Below are 22371 nucleotides of genomic sequence, written 5' to 3'. Positions count from 1 at the left end.
GCCCAGGGATCTCAGGATGTTCATCATAAAAATCGTCGATGAGGGAGGGGTCTACAATGAAACGGGCGGGCACCCACTGCCTTTCTTCAGGCCCGTAACCCTCCCAGTCAACAAGGTATTGGTGTCCCCGGCCCCGCTTTCGGACGTCCAATAATTTTCTGACCTTATAGACCGGGCCCCCCTCCACCATCTCCGGAGGGGGCGGCGCAGGCTCGGGCGGGACCATGGAACTGTCCTGAACAGGCTTGACCTGGCTCACGTGGAAGGTAGGGTGGGTGCGGAGGGAACGAGGCAGGCGAAGGCGCACGGCGGCTGGACCTATTGTCTTGGCGATCGGGAATGGCCCCGCGAATCTAGGGGCCAACTTTGGACAAGGTACTTTTAGGTGAAGGTTTTTCGTCGATAGCCATACCTTTTGACCTGGTTGATATTGGGGTGCGGCCCTCCTCCTCCGGTCAGCAGCTCTTTTCATCCTGTCGCCTTGACGTTGTAGTGCCAGTCGAGCTGCTGACCAGATTCGGCGGCACCGGCGGACCATGGCGAGAACCGAGGGAACTGAGGCTTCCTCCTCCAGGTCCGCGAAGTACGGTGGGTCGTAACCGTGCACACATTTGAACGGCGTGATTCCTGTGGCAGAGGTGGGTAACGAGTTATGAGCCAGTTCAACCCAAACCAGGTTTTTACTCAGGTTTTTGGGAGACCAAGCACCGGAGTCCGGTCTCCAGCTGTTGATTTAGCCTCTCGGCTTGTCCATTGGCTTCTGGGTGATAACCTGAGGTCAGGTTAGCCTTGGCCCCTATGGCTCTGCAAAACTCCTTCCAAAAACGAGAAACAAACTGGGGCCCGCGGTCGGACACAATGTGTCGCGGGAATCCATGGGTTCTGAATACCTGGTCAATCATTATTTCTGCTGTTTTCTTGGCGGAGGGTAGCTTGGGCAATGGAATGAAACGGACCATCTTTGAAAAGCGATCAACGACTGTAAGTATGGTGGTTTTACCATGTGATGTGGGAAGTCCAGTGACAAAGTCCATGGAGATCTCAGCCCAGGGTCTTGAGGGAATTGGCAGTGGCTGAAGAAGGCCCATCCGGGGTTGATTCGAAGTCTTATTTCGGGCACAGACTGGGCAGGCCTTTACATATTCCTGTACCGAGGTCTCCATTGAAGGCCACCAGAATCTCCGGGCGACGACGTACAGGGTCCTGCGAGTACCTGGGTGGCAAGAAAGACGAGAGGTGTGTGCCCAATTGATCACCTGTGCTCGTAGACCCTCCGGGACGTAGAGCCGTCGTGGTGGACACTCCTTTGGAACGATCGTGTCTTGGAGGGCCTCCTTGACATCCTCTTCAACCTGCCAGGACATGGCTCCGACAATGCAGTCTCTAGGCAGGATGGGTTCAGGTTCGGTTGCTGTGGTTTCCGGGTCATGAATACGCTAAAGAGCGTCTGCTTTAACATTCTTGCTTGTCTGTAGGTCAGAGAAAACGAGAATCTGTTAAAGAATAATGACCACCTGGCCTGTCGTGGGTTCAGCCTCTTGGCTTGACGTAGGTACTCCAGGTTGCGGTGGTCTGTCCAAATGATGAAGGGGTGTTCCGTGCCCTCCAGCCAGTGCCTCCACTCTTCCAGGGCGACCTTGACAGCCAGCAATTCTCAGTCTCCAACGCTGTAGTTGCGTTCCGCCTTTGAGAGTTTTCGGGACAAGAATGCGCAGGGGTGCACTTTTCCATCCTCCTGGCTCCTTTGGGATAGCACGGCTCCGACGCCCAGATTGGAGGCATCTACCTCGACCACGAACTGGCAGGTAGGGTCGGGAACTCTGAGTATCGGAGCCTCTGTGAAACGTTTCTTGAGTTTGTTGAATGCGGCGTTGGCTTCCGGGGTCCAGACGAAGCGTTGCTGTGGCGAGGTCAAGGCATGGAGTGGAGCAGCGATGGAGCTGAAGTTGTGGATGAAGCGTCGGTAAAAGTTTGGCGAAGCCCAGGAACTGTTGCACCTTTTTCCTGGATTCCGGTGTGGGCCAGTCCCTGACCGCGCTGACCTTCTCCAACTCCATCTCCACTTTGCCAGGAGATACGATGAATCCCAGAAATGAGACGGTATCCGCATGAAAAAGGCTCTTCTCAGCCTTTACATAGAGCTTGTGTTCTAGCAAGCGTTTCAGGACCTGGGTGACATGGTGCTGGTGGGTTTTCAAGTCCGGTGAGTAGACCAATATGTCGTCAAGATACACATACACAAACTGGTCGATGAAGTCCTTGAGCACATCATTAATCATGGCCTGGAAAACCGCTGGCGCATTAGTGAGTCCAAATGGCATGACTAAATATTCGTAGTGGCCTGGGGGAGTATTGAAGCCAGTTTTCCACTCATCCCCTGCACGAATACGGACGAGATGATAGGCGTTGCGGAGATCCAATTTGGTGAATATCTTGGCTTGCTGGAGCTGGTCGAATACTGAAGACATCAAGGGCAGAGGATAACGATTCTTGACTGTGATTTCATTCAGGGGACTGTAGTCAATGCAAGGGCGTAATGAGCCTGTGACATGCGTGATGAGGAATAAGTCTTTCCCATTGAGCGCCCTGGCCCTCATATGGGTGGAAAGTGGCTCCGTGCCTGCCTGCAATTTTTCCACCAGACCCCAATCCATGAGGCTCTCGTCCGCTCCGGAGTCAATGAGAGCTAGCAAGTCTGTGGAAATGGCATTGCAGGAAATCTTGACTTGCGTGAGTTTCAGGTTCTTGACATGTTTGTGAGTCTCGGTACTCACCGGAGAGCCCCTCTTGGTAGGACAAGCTACCACCAAATGGCCTTGTTCTCCACAGTAGTAGCATCGCCCTTCTTGACGACGTCGCTGGCGTTCGTGGTGAGACAATCGGGCGCGGTCCAGCTGCATCGGCTCTTCGTCACTCTCGCTGGGCCTTCCCGCGGTGGACGACTGGGGAAGTGCACCTCGCGGAGGACCTCTTGCTTCTGGATGCCGGAAGAATCCGGAGCCGTGTCCCCGTTGATGTCCGCTGGTCTGCAAAAGATCTCTCCTTCGATGATCTGTGCGGATGGCCAGCGAGATCAATGAGTCCAGATCGCCAGGTAAGTCCACGGGCAGTAGGAGTTCTTGCATGGCTGTTGAGAGCCCCTTCAAAAAGTGGTCAAAAAGGGCTGTGTCGTTCCAGCCACTCTTGGCCGCTAGAGTTCGGAATCGGATTGCGTAATCATTCACCGATTCTGGGCCTGGTCTGAGGTTGCTAAGCTCTCGAGTCTTCTCCCGATCCATGTTGGTTGGATCGAACACGAGGCGAAGTGCCCTGCTAAACCCGGCTGCAGTTGAGCAAGTCGGGGAGTGCCGTGCCCATTCCGCGGTGGCCCAGTCTCTGGCTCGTCCCGTCAGGTGGGAAATCATAAAGGCCACGCGGGAACGGTCCGTGGGGAATGCCTGTGGTGCGAGTTCAAAGTGTATGTCGCATTCGGTCAGGAATGCCTGACAATGTCCTTGGTCTCCCGAGTATCGCTCCGGGGGAGCCAATCTCAAACCAGCCCCGGCCGCGACTGGAGTCGGGATCGGTGGTTCAGCGGTCTCTGGTTTCGTGACGGTCGGCGTGGAGTGTTGCAGGTGGCTCACCAGCTCCTGCACCTGTCCAGCGAGCTCTCCCATCCGGGTGACCATAGCCTGCTGGACCTCCTCCGTGTGCGACAGGTGGGCGGCCTGTCGCCGAAGTGCAGCCTCCAACTTCTCCGCTGGGTCCATGCTGGCCGAAGTGTACTGACACGAAGCGAGGAGGTAGGACTCAGACGCAGAGTGACAGTTGGCCAACAAGGCTGCAGTTTTAATTGCTCAAAACACAAAACACCTCTCAAAGAGGGGAAAAAAAGGCTGAACAAAAAGAGCTCCAAACTGGAGATACAAAAAGGGCACTCAAAAACAGGGACAACGAAAGGCGCTCCACAAGGGAGGAAAACAAGGGGCAAACAAAGGGCGCAAGACAAGGCAAGGCAGGACATCAAACAAGGACTGCGGATCAAGGACTGTGAGGACGCTTCCATGCATTGAGATGTGACACTTCGGCAACGAGGAGAGAATTCAGGTGGCTTTTATGTCCGGGTTGATTGGGAACAGGTGGTAGTGATCATGGGCGTGGACCGGTAATCAGTGAGGCTGCAGGAAGGGTAAGTGACCTGGGGTGAGATGAGAGTTAGTACTTTCAAAATAAACCGGGAACCTGACTGTGAAAATAAGAGCATGAACCGCCACTCTGGTGGCGGCGTGACATCCTCTGCATTATTGTCTTGGTAAAAGTAGATTTTGTGAGCTCACTATAGTATTCCACTGAAAAGTTACCGGTATCCGTAATTTTGTGGCCGGTGAATGTATATTCATGAACACATCTATACACACACAGCTGTTCAATTTATAAAAGAAGTAGAGAATGAGTGCAGAGGCGTAATTACAGACCCGATGCCACAGGAACCCACAAAGCTCCCATTTTTTTTCCTTGTACCATAATTATTTCATATAACAGCCATCAGCAACTGTAAATATCTTCATGAAATGCCTTTTGTAATCATGTCATATGGATAGACATGACACAGCAGTCAGAACATGTCCATTGGCTTTTGTGTACATGTTACAAATTTGGATTGCTTCATAAAAATCACAGTGAAGACATGAAGAAGTTTTAATTTATACACAGAATATAAAGCTTACCGACCGACCGAAATGAAAATTGTAGCATTTGTGATTCAAAAATTGCAATCTGCTGCATTGCAATGTCAAATGTTGTTATTTATTCAGCCCTCATGAGGGCTCTTCAGTTACACTAAACTCAGGTGTGGATCATTACATTTTATTGTGGGAATGCTCAAACAGTATTCTCACTTATGTTGTTTCAAAACTTTATTATACTTATTATGCAGTGGTGCAAAGGTCCCTGGAGAAATGTTTTTTTTTTTTTTTTTTTGCTTCTAGAAAAACACCCTGTTTTAGAAACGCCATCATTTGTAATTACGCACAGTAATAAAATGATCATGAATGAATTAGGAGCAGTTTGTAATGTAAAATGTATTTATTGTGAGGTAAACATGAATAATATGTTCTCTACTATAAAATTAAACTATATCATATAAGTTAATTTGGTCTATATTATTTTAAGTTATTGTATATAGTATACAATAACTTGTTTACAATTATTTAGACCTAAAAATAAGGTGTGTGGGTCGGGGGGCTTCCTAGACACTGAGATAATCTCTGATCCTGGCATTTATTACAGTTTCATTCATTTAACATTGCAGTCTGGCATAACAGTTTTTGCAAACTGGGTTAATTATACAATTACTAAAACAATTACAGGGGTTCCCTGCATCAGGGGTTCTCAAATTGGGGTGTGCGTACCACTGTGGGTACGTGAAAGCACATAAGGGGACACATGGGATTTTAAAATATATTTAAGAGACTTAATCCATATATTCACAACACTTCAATGATAACAGCAAGTCCACTGTGGCTCTGTGGGTAGTGCGGCGGAGCTTTGACCAGTAAACTGGAGAGAATGGTTCAAATCCTGCCTTAAACTGGTTGCAGTTCACGTTTCTTTTTATTCATTTATCATTCAACTACAATTAATAATTAGTCATTCTCACATATATTTCAATTTACCTCATAACCATTCTGCATGCATTCAAATCTTAGCATTCAGCTATTAGCATTTCCAAGCAATTTCTCCAGAATTGACTTTATCTACTGTGATTGGCTGGCAACCAGTTCAGTGTGTACCGGCTGGGATAGGCTCCAGCACCCCGCGACACTTGTAAGGAGTAAGCGGTACAGAAAATGGATGGATGGATTACTTTATCTGGTTCAATGAGATTTTAGCTATTAAAAGTTGTGAGCACTCGCTAAATCCACCACTAGATTCTCCTGCTCACCTATAAATCATGAGGTTGCACTAACAATTTATTATTCTTTTTATTCATTCATCATTCAACTACAATTAATAATTACCGTAGTCATTCTCACATATTTATTTTCAATTTACTTCATAAGCATTCCACAAACAGCTATTAGCATTCAGCTTTCAGCATTCCCACGCAATTTCTCCAGAAATTACTTTGTCTAGTTCAATATGAGATTTTAGCTATTAAAAGTTGTGAGCACCCGCTAAATCCACCACTATATTTCCCCAGCTCACCTATAAATAATGGGGTTGCACTAACAACTGAATTATACTGTACCTACAAGTAGCCTTGAGCGTGTGTTTGACTTGGTCCTTCACACTTCACAGATGTTGATACATGATTCTCTTAGCGTGACATTATTATTTCAATTAAATATGAAACAAAAGCACGACAGCATGCCGCGTCATCCACACAGATATATGCAAAAATAGTGTCTGCTGTCCTTTATATCAAGCATGTTAATAAATGTGAAAAATTGCCATCCTCCACTTTTTATGCAAATACCAGCATGGACAAAAAACTCGACACTTAACATGTAATGAGGGAGCGGGTGATGAAAGAGCGTGAATGCGGGAGGTGGATAAGTAGCAGAATTGAGAGGAAGCTTTGTTCAAACAGACAAAATGATAAACTAGAGAGTGAAGAGGCTAAATAGAATTTAAATGAAAGGAACAGGGAGGAATTGGAAAGGAAGAGAGTGATGGCAGCTTCAGTGCACTCTCTTTTTTTGGAACCAGACGCCGTAATGAAAGTAGATTGGTCCTGGAGTCTCGCTGAATGTGTGCATGAAGGCTGGCTGCTCTGATTCACTGTGGGGGCTGCTTGAGTGGCTCCTTCCGAACAACGCACACGCACGTCTTCCACCTCCACAGATCGGCCACATGAATATTTATCAGAGCGTTTTTTAATGAGTTCATGCATCAAGACAGAATTTTGTTGATATGTTGTTGATATTGCAGCTTGAGCAGCTTTTGCGGGTGTCCAGCTCGTTCCTTATCAGTATCCGGTGCAGTGACCCGCTCGCATCTCTGGGGCTGAGAGAGGTCCGCCTTCTCAAATGGCTACCACAAACCTATCAGCTCTTTTAACATTGTCATGTGCCGTCCGCCTGGTAAATCAATTCCATAACAAGACTATCTCATAGCAGAGATCACAGCTGTTTTTTTTTTTTTTTTTTTAATGGATTTCATTCAAGAGAGCGAGAGAGAGAAAAAAGGAAACAAACATATGTCAATTCTAAAAATGCATTAGGGAGCGACCTTTCAAACCAAATTCATCAACAACACACATTCATAGAGTCCACATGTTCGTAAACCATTTCGCAGCTTGTCCTTTGTGGATTTATGACAGCGAGAGCATGTTGCCATAGGAACAGAGTGCTGTTCACTTACATATATTCAAGTCAGAAGTCGGTTGATTTTTTTTTTTTCCCCACTCCTGGAAAAAAAAAAAGTGTCAGGCTCGTTTGGCTGACTGACAAGTTGTTGTGTGTGCAAGTTTGTGGCATCTGAATCATGACCTGCGCTCTAATAGCTGGACACTTGCAGGAATGTGCTCCCTTCTGGCTATTATTTTGTGATTTATCACTGACATAAATTGGAATTTTAGAGCAGCACCAATTACGGAGCTGTGGCCTGCTTTGTCACCTTCCACTGCAAAAATATGAGCCATGTTGGCCTTGACATTCATTAATGACTCAGTTCATTGTTCATTTGGGCCCACTTAGTACCTGTTTTTTTCCGTTTGTTCTGAGTAACTACCTGAGACATTGTGTTCTTACCTAATTGCCTGACGCCTCATTACATCTGTGTAGCGTCAGAGGCCGAAGCAGTCATAAAAATATTAATAGGATCCCTTGCTTTTGAAGAAAATGTGTCCTCATCCTGTAGCAACACGTGTTGGCTCTTCCAGATAGAACCTCTTTGGTTTCATATCATTTAGAAGATGTTTACACTTCAAAAACGTCCTCAAAAAGTGGCCTCAAGCCTAATAGGGAACTTTAGACAAATAAGTGCCTCTTCTCAAATTGGCACCTTGTTTTCCCCTCAGGAAAATTGTGCTTGAAGGAGGCCTTTCATGCATTATACTCAATTATTGCACACTGAGGGCCTGATATACGAAAGGTTTGTGCATGCAAAAATGGGGGCAAACTTGACTGCTCACGCAAACTGATGTGGAAGCTGCCGTTGAAACGAGCATCATCGGTGTTGCAGACTGATATTGAGGAACTTATAACATCTTTTTGGGGTTATTATTGAAGACTTCTGGAGACTCTGACACTCTCTCTAGATCAGGAGCTCTTCAGACTGAATATGAATGGCGCAAGCACTGAGCCACCACTAGCTAATATTTTATAATACATACCCTTTAAATTATTTGTTTATGACCATTTTCTTGTGATTAGCTTCCCTGACGCCTCTGTGTTCATAACGCAACGAGCTTTGTACCTTTATATTAGTTCCGCACAGTCCGCCTCTGCCCAGGTTCTTGCTTTTTGTCTGTAATAGTAATTTTGGTGTGTTTTAAAACTAAAACTAAAATGGTATATAGTGTCTGAAATTGTTGTGACTGTATTGTATTGGTGTTAATTTTTTATTCTGTTATGAATGTTTTTTGTGTTTCTGTAAAACGCTTTGTGACAGCTCAGACTGTTTGAAAGCACTATATAAATAAACTTGAGTTGAGTTGAGTTAAATATGAGTTGCTGTATGCATGTTGCTGGAGAAATGCCCTTTTGTGTTTACACAAATCTTACTATGTATAAATTACCTTTTAGTAAAAACCTGGATTTTTTTTGTGGACATAGTGACTATGAAATTTAGCAGATTGAAACAGAGAGCATCTTACACCAATGTTTGCATTAAAAAAATATATTTTGCCAGTTTGTGTTGCCATTAAATCGGTAAATATACTGTTTTTGCTTCCTAACCTGGCAAAAGCCAGTTTGATAATTGTGATTCACTCAAGGGTGTTCGTCACATTGTCAATCTGGGACTCCTCCATGGTGATTTGCTACGAGCTGATTGGACGATGCGGCATCTTGTGCACATTTATTTTGACCAATCACTGCAACGGATGAAAATGTCCTCTTCGGTCTCGTCTTAGGGGGGGAAAAAAAAGCATGAACATCTTTACTGTCAAACAGCGACATTATTGTCATCTGGACGGCGCGTGCATTCAGTTTCATCTGAATGAGGACTTAAAATTACTGATACCAAAAAACTGAATATCTTGTGTTGATATTAGATTTAGTATCAATTAATATCCAGGTATCATTTTTTTTTTGACAACCCTACTAGTTACTTTCAATATTTCCCCTGTCATTTTAATTTAAAAACACCAAACAAAATTTGGGTTAACACTATGAAATCAGTGACAGCTTTCTTTGAAAAATTCTGTTCACGTGGAGGTTGAGAGCACTCCTTTAAAACAGGTTGATAAATGGAATGTTTATAGTTGTGTGTGTGTGTGTGTGTTAGTGAGTGAGAAGGTTGTGCCCTGCAGGCTGTTGGCCTGTTGGGGACGATCTGCAGTCCACCCGTGTGTAAGTGATACGACTGCTGTGTGCGCTGGTGTGTCTAATAGAGCAAATGGTGGGTGAGATGAGCGGGTTGGCTGACGGGGAAACGGGGTCATTTAGTGTCGTAACCTCATGTGCGTCATCTGTATTTGTATGCTCGCCTTTTGTGTTTCCGTATGAGATGCGCATTGAATTGACTATGGCGCTTTTTAATGGGCTCATCTTTCTTAGTGATCACTGGATTTACACAGTGGGTTGGCTAATAATCCTGTGTGGATGTTTGAGTGTATGACTGCAGGCTGCCCAAAGTGTGTGCGACGAGTAAACTGGTGACTTTGGTTGCGGTAAATATGTATAAAGTGGAGTATGTTTCATCTGTGTGTGTGGGCACTGTTGTGTGTTCACAGGTTTGTTTGTTCATCTGTGTACACGCACTGCAGTGAGGCCAGTTTGTGGTATGTCATTACATTATGCCCAATGAAAGTTGCCTGTAGACAATATCGTCGATTTTCATAAAATAAAAAAGTAATGGACTAGATTCCAATTTTAAATTGAATTAATATGAGTGCATTTCAAAAATGATAAATCAGTATTCCCAACCACAATGCAGTGGCACCCTAATGTGCTGTGATCAAGGGTGCTGCTGGAAATCTAATTCCACTTTATTTGTCTGAAAACTACCATTCATTAATTGCCAGTTGACAGTCTATTTATGCCAGCAGTGTATAGTGACAGACTTAAATGCCCTTCCATCAGAGGACACAAGTTCCGACAAAACTTTGTATCCACCTGTTGCCATTCATTTAACAGAAGAAGAATGACATCCGCTTTGTTTTCAACTAAATAGGCTAGATTTCACAATGAGTCAAGTCAATTTGCATCATTATTCGGGGCTGATCCATATGCATCAAGCGCGACGGTTTGGGCCGTACATCCGTGGCACGCGTTGAGGAGGCCAACTTCAAAATAAAAGCCCTCCAAGTCATACATAGACGTCAATTCAATTGCCTTGTTACTTGTATTTTGAATTTGACCCACGCAGACATCTTAACTAGTCCTCAAGTAACTGACGACTTCCAACATCAACACAATGCCACCTCGAAATTATATTTAATTACCAATTAAAGACGCTAAGAAAGTTAATTAGTCTGTCATTGTATGATTCGCAACTAGCCAGTTTCACGGGAGTGTAAACAACAGCGGTCGGCGAGCCAAACCGCAGCCACATTCAAATACTGTCGAACATTTCAAACAATTCCATGAATGCTATAACCGTAAATATTTGCAAATATCTAAACAATGTAGGCTTTCTATTCATCTATAAAAGCTTGCATACATTCAGAAGAATGATGGGTGTGAAATCACTTTTTTTTGTTGTTGTTGTAAACTTTATTACAATCAATGGTCCATATAGTCACGTCTGTTTACAATACCTAATCATCTGCTGGCTTCCATCCTCCATTCTAGTTTTTCACTTTCTTTTAATTAAATTAGGCTAATATAAAATAATTGACCAGTTTTGTTGCAGACAAATCTTGTTACAGTAAAAATATTGAAAATAAAACCCTGTTATTTCAGTATTTCTGTTTGGTGGAGTGCCGTCAAATTTTATTTTTTTTCTATGTCAAGTAGTTAGTCAATAACGGTTGGTAAATACTGGTATACAGTAAATAATTGGAAGTACGATGATAAGTTTACACAAAACTTTGGAGAAGAAGTTTCAAGCATTAGCAACCGACGTCATTTCAACAACCAATTGGGTCATTATCTTGATTGTGTGTTAATTAATATGTTTTACCATTTTAACTGTCCAGCCACAGAATCATAACACATTCTCCATGAACCAGGAAGTAGCTTGCTAGCTAACAAACAAACAAGCAAACAAACACAAAGCTCTATGACACAAACAAACAAACAAACAAACAAACAAACAAACAAACAAACAAACAAACAAACAAACAAACAAACAAACAAACAAACAAACAAACATTTTTATTAATAGTTCAGTACTGTATATGATTTTGCGACACGACACATCATTTGTGAGTGCATTTCTTTTGGAGTCGCTGGTGGTGGAGTTATGAGTGACACATAGTTCTTCACTTTATCACTAAATCCCCCCGAGAATACATTGGTGTGTGTGTGTGAGTGAGTGCCTCTGCAGTGAGTCTGTGTGCGTGTTGTGTATCTCTGTGTCCATCAACTGTGCCTGTATGTGAGTGCATGTAGGTCTCTTTTAATTGTTGCCATGGAAACTGAGTGCTGCCAGAGAAGTCCAGATTCAAAGCGGGCATCACTCGCTCTCGCGCCCTCTTACTGTGCGATTCTCTCTCTCTCTCTCTCGCTCTCTCTCTCCTATCCTTCCGTCGTGTCTGTCTTAAATTACTTTTTCTTTTTCCTCTGCTGGCGTGTTCTCCTCTTTTACTTTCATCTTTCTTGTGTCTCACCAAGGTCCTCCTTGGTTTACACTCCCTGTCTTTCCTCCCACTGCGCCCTCCTCCCTTTCTGTCTCTTTCTGTCCTCATGCCTGTTATCATCCCTCCATAATTCCTTCCCTCCCACCTCTCCGTCCTTCCTGGGGAGGCGTGTGCAGTTGACTATTAACACAGGGACCTGTAATTAGAGCTGACGAACCCCCAGCAATTAGTTTTCCCTAAAGAAGTTGTTCTGTCATCGCCGCATAAGCCCCTTTATCTTCCTCACATTCTCTGTCCTGTTTTTCTCAACCTGTCTGTCAATTCTTGTCATTAACTGTCAGCCTTTTTGCCTGATTATTGTATTTATTTTTTTTGGTTCTTTGTTCCTCCCATCTGCTTCCTAAATGCATGAACAAAATGCAGTCGACAGACACAATGCAGCACATTTCTAAGCAGTTACGCCACTACTGTCCTGGGTATCTCAGCCCACAAAGCTGCAGTGAAAACGTTCCCACCTACTGTACACCGACTCCGGCGATAGCATAGTTATCAGGACACATATACTTTAAGGACAAAAAGTAATGAGAATTGCACCTTAACAGGTTAAAGTAATGAATCCATCCGTTAATTGTTTTGCATCCTAATTTATCATTTTAATAAGACCCATTCATTTTCTATAGGCCTTGTCCTCACTAGGTTCACAGGTGAACTGGAGCCTATTCCAGCTGACTTTGTGCACAACCTGGACTGGTCATCAACCAATCACAGTCCACATATAGACAAACAACCATTCAGATTCACATTCACATCTATGGACATTCGTCAGTTTTTTTTTAGCAAGTTACACTGTGCAATGAAAAAACAATTCTAAATGAAATTCTAATAATTGCGTTAAAAAGACATTTTAAGCCTTCTAAACTGCCATCTTATCAAGGCCCATCCATCCAGCCATATTTATCTTGTCCTGGTGAACTGGAGTCATTTCTAGCTGTCTTTGGGCAACATCATGGGCTGGTTTACCGCCAATGACAGGACACAGGACGAGACCAAAACTTTTGAAGTTGGCCATGTGAGTGTATTAATTTCTATGGAGAGAGAAAAGGAAGATGGAGGCCGTTTAGAATTGAATATGAAGTGCAGTGCTAAAAAAAAAAAATAAAAAAAATAAATGGTAATAAGACAGGGTGGTGTTACGTGTTGGCAAATGGTGGCAGCGGCCACCATTGGACAATCTCCGGCCACCCCCACATCAAAGGGAAAATTTTGATTGTGATTAATATGTGGTGCAGATTATTAGTTCCAATGTACTGCTTTAGATTGACCGTCTTTGTAAAGTGTTAATACTATAGAACTCCACAAAGAATATGAAATAATCTTTCATAGCAGTGAAATATTTTATACTTTTAAGGCATTAATCAAGACAATTACTTTCCCGCCTTGTAGCCAAAACGTTATTGTTATCCACAGTCAGGGTTTCATGAAATAAAATGTACAGTATACACGTACACCAATTTGGCCCAATTCCAGACCCCCCATATCCAAGCACGAACAAGTTAAGAAAAGCCAAAAGAAGAAGAAGTATCATTGTGCTTTTTAGATATGATTTGAATGAACGAGCCATCGAATGCAGTGCACAAAATGGCTCAGCCGTCGGAGTCGTCGTGCCATTCTGGCCAACCGAATAAAAATGTTTTGCCCCTGTCCCTGTTCATCTCAGTAGCATGTGTTGCAAAATAACAGCAGTCGAAGGCTTAACAATTTCTCACTTGTGAACTCATTGAGGAGAACAGCTAAACTGAGCATTAATAAGTTAAAAACCATGTACGAAAGGACAAAAAGAAAAAAAAAGCCTTGTAAATTTGACACACCACGAAGAAGCGTATTGTTAGCAAGCCAAGCTGGAACAATGTGCATCGAATAACTGTGTGAGAAACTAGGCCAAAAGGGTGATGATGGCAGTTTAAAGGTGGGAGGGGGAGGATGATATTGAAATGGCTGGCAATCACTTCATGTCAATTTTAGCATCAGTCGCTTTATCAGCATCTCAGTTCATCACTGATGTTTGTTTCTAAGAGTTTCTTGCATTCATTCGGGATCTTGACAAATCTTTTCTTCATATTGTTCTATTCCGTGAGAAAATATCTATTTTCCTTTCTTGTATTTTATTCACCGGGAGAATTTATGTCCTCCATGATCTCGCTTCAGATAATTCTACATGAATTATTGATTGCTGAGCTAGTTCTATGTAAACTGTACAGCGTCATATCATGTACATGTGCATTTAAGCACTATTCATGCATGTCAAGTGTGACCCCTTCTTTTGTGTGTTTCTGGCTTGTATTTCCACAGGGTTCTCTCCTTTTCCTCCATGGACATACATTGACATGCACTAATTCACATAAGCCATGTAGCCTCTCGGCAATCCACTTTACTCAATCAATGTTGCATGCGTGTGTGTTCACTTCAATCTCATTCTCCGACCGCTTTATTAACTTTCATGATTCCATTTTTTTTTTACCATTTGTTTTTTTTCTTCCTACTCTCCAGGTATTTCTCTCCCACTTCTCCACCATGCCTCTCAGCGGCTGCCCCTCCTCCCTTCGCATCCACGCCGGGGTCTGCACCTACGCCCCCTCCGTTGTCCAGGAGCAAGGGAGGCGAGGCCGACGCCTCCATTCATCCCCGCCTCCGCTGCTGCACTGCCACACCGTCTCACTTGTTGTCCTTCTCCTGCTGCTCTGCCTTCTTCACCTGCCCCCCACCTGTCACTCGCGGAGAGAGAAGGGAGGTGGCGGCCACTACATCCCCATCCCTCCTCCCCCTCCGCACCACATGGCCCTTCCCAACATCCTGCGTGGCGTCAGCATCGCGGTTGTCCTGGTGGGCAACTCCAGTGAGATGGCGCTGGCTGGGGCTCGGGAGAAGGAGGACTTCCTACACATGGCGCCCAATGTCGAGATCCTGACCATGAATGAGACGGACCCTAAAAGCATCATTAAAAGCATCTGTGACTTAATGACGGAGCACTGGCTACAAGGTGTGGTGTTTGGGGATGACACGGACCAGGAGGCCATTGCCCAGATCCTGGACTTCATTTCGGCCCAGACCCATATCCCTATCTTAGGAGTTCGTGGCGGTTCGTCTATGATCATGGCTGCTAAGGTAGGACACAATCTTATTTTATCTTGTGGCTGTCGTGCATAATTGATGATTAACATCTGATACCTTGCGATTGTTCTCTAGTGCCACATACTCAACATAAGAACACGATGAGTGTATCTGTGGGAATAGTTGTCCATTCATCGAGAAGAAATGCTGGCCCTGGCTGGCTCGCCAACTTAACAAACAACATATGCAGTTGATGTTTCAATTTAGCGTTTCGGCGGAAAAATAAGGGGTCTAATCCAATTCTTGTCTGAAGTAAATATTGATCAGCCTGTGTCTAGAGACTTTTGCTCATATTTGTTCTGGACCACGGCCTTTTACTTCATTATTCTTTTATTCTACTTCTATAGGGAAGGCCACTCATGCATTACAACCTGAGATGTGAACTTGATTTGCACCCATCTTTCTTTCACCAACACCTTGCCTCATTTTTAACTCATTGCTCTCAAAAACGTATAAATATGTTCTATTTTAAATGTTCTAAGTGTCCCAAAGACATATTTATACTTGTTTTTATGCTAGAACATACAGAAGGCTTTGATGCAGCCTCTCAACTACAAATAATGGTTGAAGAAATGGTAGTTATTACACAAACGGCCAGCAGATGGCAGCAGAGCAAAGGCGATCAACCAGGGCCGTGTTGAAAAAAAGCTCAAATACTCACAATTCTAAATAAATTTGTGAATAAAGGTGAAACTTAGCTATATTCTAATGCTAATTGTTGCAAAACAGAAAAAAGATAGAAATATGCTTTTTTTTTCCCTGATGAAGGAAGAGACTTTAATCTTTCTTTTGGTACATTCCATGTTTTTATAGCAAGAAAACAATATTCTGTGGGCCTTGCAAAATCAGTCAAAATCCAGTAAAACAGCCGGGAGTGAAGGAGATTGCTACATTGAAAATGGTGGGAGTGAATGAGTTAAATACAGAAGCTGTCAGTCAGTCCTGTTAGACAGGCAGACAGACTGATAGAGTAAATCCAATGTTTGTCATAAAAGTCAAGCAGCTTCTCGCAACTATGCCAAAGATGGGATCATCTGGAGATTGTACCAGAACCGTGAATTGAGCTCAGCCAAGTTATTAGGCCTTGCCTAATGGGATTTAAAAATAAATAAATAAAAATGCTTTGTCTGTGTCCGCATCGATCTAGAGCCCCATTCCTCAAAATCTTCATCCATTTCATACTTGCACTAACCCATCCGCTTGAAATAATAACTAGTGGAATATGCTGAGTATTGTTGCTCCGTCTGCTGACAGTCTGCTGGTTGGTCTGTGATTTTGTTGCCTCGGGGAGTCTTGTTGTATTTTCACCCATTTTCCTGCAGTTTTGGTGCCATCAGGTCCAGGTCATCAGTTGCACCAACACACACATGAGGCTTAGTGACAAGTCGAGGTCAGCAGCTGCCACTGAAGCTTGTGTTTCTGCCCCTTTTCATTTGAGAATTATGGAGAGAGATGGAATAGCACACTCCTCTTCCATTTACAGCCATTTTGTTCACGAAGCAGTTCTCATACAGCCTAAGAATTCAGGTCTGACTGCCTCTGCCTGTTTTTCATACTTCTAATGACGGTGGATTACTGAAGGCAACTTTAAAAGTGATGAGTCTGTTACTTGAGAAATAAAAATCCCAGTTAGGGTCTGGCCAAAATGGATTTCTTTATTGCGATCATCAATCGTTAATTTAAACATAGATAAATGACATAACATTTTTTGGGTGATTGAAGTCTTTCAACAATAAAGATACAAATTGTAGGCATGATATTTGATTGTTTCACAATACCTTGTCCTTTAGTGTTTGTTTAACTTTACAACTGAGACCATAATCTGCAAAAAATGGCAGATTATTATTTTTTTTTTCCTGGGGAGATGTTTGATTGTCATTATCTTTATCTTGTGTTGTTATTGTGTTAAATGTTTTGATGTGCTAAAATAAATGGATCAATGACATTTAAAAATAATATCGTCCGATTAAATAGATAGGCTGATTTTTTATTTTGAGTTTGGGCCCTAAGCCCTGTATCAGATGTAAGTAGGATGATTAAAAAAGTAAAATGGCTACTAATATGATGAGCATGCAGTGTTATATTTTTAAGGCTGGGTTTAAAAAAAATGAAAAATTGATATCACATTGATTTTCCTTTTCGAGCGTGATATTGACTCATAAACCATGAATCAATTATTTTCACATCTTTTTTTCCCCATATTTGTGTCTTGCTGTTTTCTTTAAATTTACTGTTCACATGAATTCAAAAGTATTTCCTTCCGTTTATGAAAAATCTGATTTATTGCATTTTAATTTAGAATCTTTTTTAATTTATAACATTTTTATTTATTTACAAATATTGAATTAGAATTATGAAAAACATTTTCATCTTATCCATGCTCGTGTCAATGTTTGTGTAGCACTTGATAATAACAGGTGCTAATTTCTTTCGTAAATAAAGCATTTTAAGCAGGTACTGCCTCCACAACTTTTCATTTGGAATTTAATGTTTATGGATTTTTTTTTTTTAATCACGTCCTTGATATTTAAGAAAAATTGATCTTCCATAATTATCTGATTAAACTGAAGTGAATCGAATAAAAAAAAAATAGAATTGAACTGAAATCTTGTGCATTGAAATCAAATCGATTGAGGAAATTAGAATCGATACCTAGTCCTAGTATTTTTTTTCTTATGAATGCACCAATGTACAGGTATGAGTTTTTTTTTTTTTTAAGTTACTTTTTTTTTTTTTTTTACTTTGTGAGCCAAAATCTGAGTTGTGAGTGAGCTCCAGATATGCTGAGAAGTGGGCACATCAATGGATTTTGAGCTTCCATCATTTGGCAGGCGTCAACATTCGGGACACCCTTGCATCATCGCCAATCCGTCAATATTTCAAGCCGAACCAAACTGTAATCGTCAACCTATTAATGTCATTTTAACATCGCTAAATTGCAGCCACTATTTTAGGACCAGCAGTAAATTTCATGGGTGAAGCTTGTCAATCAGTCCGTCAACATTATTTTATTAACCTTGTTTCCATCATTTTCTGACCACTGTTTTCTGCTTGACATAGTATACGTTACTCTCCTTTTGCTCACTAATGTACTTGAACACGGTCGTAACTGCCGGGAATAGTGCTGCGCACGGCACGGCCAACGGACTCAATATTTCGCCTTTTTAGGACACATTAGCTGTTCAATGACCTGCCTGACCGAAGGACCCCTTAGCCGTCTAACAACGATGCCTGATGTAAAATAAACGAACTGAGCACTAAACTAATGCTTGCATAAACGTAGCAATAATGAGAAATTTACAACAGGAGGAAAACATCATGTCACAATCGGCATTTGTCTTGTTATTTATTATTGTAAGTCCGTTCAGTCTGAGTTCAACACAGACAGAAGGAAAGAGTGCTCTTTTGTGTCAAAAGGTTTAAAAAGACTTCCCCAGCCACCAGCAGAGCTCACCTCTCATGAGAGCTTTCTACCGCCGTTACCAAGACTTGCGAAAACTAAGACAAGGCCGCATTAAGGCTTTGTCTCCAAACGGATTTGTGTCCGACTAATGGGCTGAGACAGTGCTCTGGCGTAAATAAGATAGGGGAGGATTGGCAGACGAAAAAGAGAAGAAAACATGGGGAGAATGGAGAAATTCAGGCCGTGAGGATGAAATGCGGTGGGAAAATTTCAGAAGGCGGTCATGCGGGTGCAAGTCATGACACACCCCTCTTCAAAGGGCAGATTTTTTATTTCTGTATAAATCTTTCGAGAGGTGACTTAATATTAAAGTCAGACTATGTGGTTGCACAAGTTCGCACACCCTCTTGTAATTGGGAATGTGTCATGTTAAATGGGTGTCAGAACACACCTCCCACCATTTCACTCACTCACTGAACCCATGCTGCCTGCACGGAAATCAGGTAAACATATGTGCTCTATCAAGCCAGAACCATCAAATATATGAGAGAAAATTCAAATTATTTTTAAATAGAGTATTTATTAGTCCTTTGAACAAACAAACAAACAAATGTTTGAAAATCAACTTCCACATATGACTTTTGATTTGTGTCATATTTGGTACATCCATTTACAATGCTTTAAATTCATACATTTATAACTGTATACATATCAAACATATTATTATTTCCAAAAATCAGAAAGAACATTTCCCATTATTAATACGTATAGCCGTCTCTCCTTTCTCAATTGGGGCCATCTTGAAAGGTCGCTGGAAAAGCCTTCAGCTGGGTGATACTGCCCTCTAATGGATTATTCGTGCAGTGCATGTGTCAGATGATATACATCAAGGTTTTAATGGCGAAAAATATTATAGTCATGAAATAGAGGGCTCAATATGTCTTGTGTTTAATACGATACGTTTGAATCCATAATTCAAAGCTTCTTGCGTCATCATTGTGGGAATACTCACCAAAACTGAATAGGAACATCCTAAGAAGAACTGTGATTGGCTAGTAACCAGTCTAGGGTGTACGCCTCTTCTTACCCAAAGTCACTCCAGCTGAGCTGCCACCCTAAAGATCCCAAGAAGAATACCAATAGCAATCCAGTTTGATAAATCAAAGTTGGAACCAGAAAATTGCACGATAAAAAAAAAAAAAAGAAAAAAAAAAAGCAAACCAGCAGAAATTGAAACACAAGCTCCTCGATAGAGGTTATAAGAGTATTTGCAGTAAGGAAATATGGCTTCAATCCATCACACCTCTGTGCAGAGATGCGCATGCACACACCCACACACAAGTTTTTGAAGGGCAGAACCTGGTATTAGAATTGGCAAGACAAATCTGTATTTTTATTCCACATGGAAAGGAGGAAAAATGACATGGCATAATACAGAAAGAATATAAAAAAGGACTCAGATTTCTATTATGTGGAGAGTAGAGAAAATTGGGAGAACAGTACAAGACAGTTCCATAAAATATATATCGAGCATGGGATGACTGGAGTCTCATGCGAAGTGTCAAATTGAATTAGTCTAATAGTTTGGACTCTCATGTTCATCTCCAAGATGAACTGCGTTTATGATAAAGTTAGAGACTTGTAACTGTTATGAGAGAGAAAACAAATTCCTCTCATATGGTATTTTGAACAAGCGGAATTTTATGAATAATTTCTCTCAGTGATGGGGAGAAAAGTTGTTGTGGCTTTGCGGCGGGATGGTGGAGTACAAGACAGACGGCCTAGTGGTTCACTTGCCTGACTTTTGTTCAACAACAACAACAAACAAAACAAATTGTTGAATAGAACAAATACAGGGAGTCCTCGAGTTACGTTGTTTCGACTTTATGGCACCCGTGCCTTGTCCATAACACCTTCTTTTTTGTGAATTTCCCACAATAATCACGCCATTTCAAAGTTATTTCAAGTTGTGTTGTCCATCGAGCAGGTCGGCTCGCCATCAGGGGTGTCAGATTTCCGTGTCTGCCATCCGTCAGCAATGAACGTCCATGCGGAAACATGAAATACTGGTTCCGACTCTTCCGGGTCGCGCAATTATGTTTTTTAAAATTACTGTACAAAGTATTTTGATGTAAATATTGAATAAACGGTGAAATCCGACAAGTCGAAATTTGTGTTTTATAGCCAGCGTAGAAACGGAACTCTGTCGTAACTCGAGGACTCTCTGTACACGAAAAAATTAACATTTGAAATATGAGTAACTTGGGATGTAAAGAGGGCAATATCATGATATTGTGATATTAAAACTGACACAATATCGTCGTCGTCATGTTCACAAGATTTAAGAGGAACACATCTGTTAAAAAAAAGTCAGGTTGATTTCCATTCGTGCAGTTCTAGCACCCTCAAGTGGGTAGTTTATTAGTGCAATTTAATTTTCATTAGGGATGTTTTGGCCTTCTATGTTTAAAATCTATGCTAATTGTCAGATGAAGACATTAATTGTTGACATTAATTGAACCTAATTTGCTTGTGAAGCGATCAATGTGTGCTTGCATTAGCAAGTAAGTGCCTCAATATTGTTATTCGAGATTGTAGCTGGTTTATATGCATTGCTGCTATGTACAAAAGCACACTTTCAAGGACGCATCTGTTGAGGAAGGACACATCTGTACTTGCTCCTGCACTCGCTCATGAATCTAACTACTTGTTGATTTTTGCATTGGGATTTTTTTAACTACATTGTTGCAGAATGCCTGGCGGAAAAAGAGCTGACGAGAATGAGGAGATAAAATCTTCTCTTAAAAAACTCAGTGGAATGGTTGCCGAATTACTTGAAATGAAGAAGAGCATTGAGCCACTTCTTCAGGAAATACAGCAATTGAAGACAGAGACACAGGAAAAAGATCGACGCATTGTTGCCTTGGAACAAAAAGTGGACGATTTGGAACAAAATCTTCATATCAACGATGTGATAGTCACCGGTATCAAGATCAAGCCGCGCCGTGGCCCTTCGAGAGCTGCGGCTAGCACGAGCACGGAAGATTCTGACCAATCTTCAGGGAACAAGACTGTGGAACAGCAAGTGACACTTCAACTCAGAGATTTGGGATTAACTGTTGATCCTGCGCACATTCAGATGTGCTTTTCGCTTCCAACTGGAGGGACACGACCACCGGCAGTTCTGATCAGGTTTGTTGACAGAAAGAAAAAGATTACTCTTCTGCGAGACCGTCACAAGCTTCGTGGGAAACATGTCTACATCAACGAAAATCTCACCAAACGAAATGCTGACATCGCCAAAAAGGCTCGACAAATGAGAAAGAATGGACTTATCGAAAGCACGTGGACAAAAGACTGCCGAATTTTTATTCAAACTAAAGATAACTCTGGTCAACTAAAAACACGAATCGTGAAAGGAGCTGAGGAATTGGCAGAGCTTGAGAGACAACAGTAATTCACAATATCACAACAACAACATCACTAATTACCCAAAGCTGGAGTTGTAAATGATTACTTGCTGACTTTGCCAAGGCTAACTCTTTTTTTTTTTTTTTTTTTTTTTTTTTTTCTTTTAAAAAAAGAGCTCAGAATTGTTCATTCGGTAGTCTTACCGATTCAACGTCTTATCATCATTGCTCTTTTTTTTTTTTTTTTTTTTGTGTGTGTATGTGTGCGTGCGTTTGCGTGCGTTTGCGTGCGTGCGTGCGCGTGCGTGTGCGTACAAATACGTATAAATTTATACTCATTAATTCACCTAAAACCTTATAAATATCCCATTACCCTTCGCCTTAACCAGGTACTTCAGAATCTTGCCAGAGTCGTGAGGTTCAAATGGTCAGGAGACCAGAGAAAAGGTCAGAAAAAATAAAGAGAAAAGAAAGATAAATCAAAGTGAAATCCAGCACCG

The 22371-nt window shown here is 42.1% G+C and overlaps 1 protein-coding gene across 5 annotated transcripts in view; it reads left to right on the top strand.

Annotated features, from left to right (window-relative positions):
- The window catches only part of grin2ba (glutamate receptor, ionotropic, N-methyl D-aspartate 2B, genome duplicate a), a 204570-nt gene that overhangs the window by 40089 nt on the left and 142110 nt on the right, over nucleotides 1–22371 (top strand). For all 5 annotated transcript variants that reach the window (XM_077501309.1, XM_077501293.1, XM_077501315.1 and 2 more), the window contains one exon: nucleotides 14438–15052. In XM_077501309.1, coding sequence (XP_077357435.1) covers nucleotides 14438–15052 — 615 coding nt within the window. The remainder of the gene's footprint in view (nucleotides 1–14437; nucleotides 15053–22371) is intronic.

Source organism: Festucalex cinctus, chromosome 1 (assembly GCF_051991245.1).
Source record: "Festucalex cinctus isolate MCC-2025b chromosome 1, RoL_Fcin_1.0, whole genome shotgun sequence".
NCBI lineage: Eukaryota > Metazoa > Chordata > Actinopteri > Syngnathiformes > Syngnathidae > Festucalex > Festucalex cinctus.
This window is presented reverse-complemented; position numbering and strand designations above follow the sequence as displayed.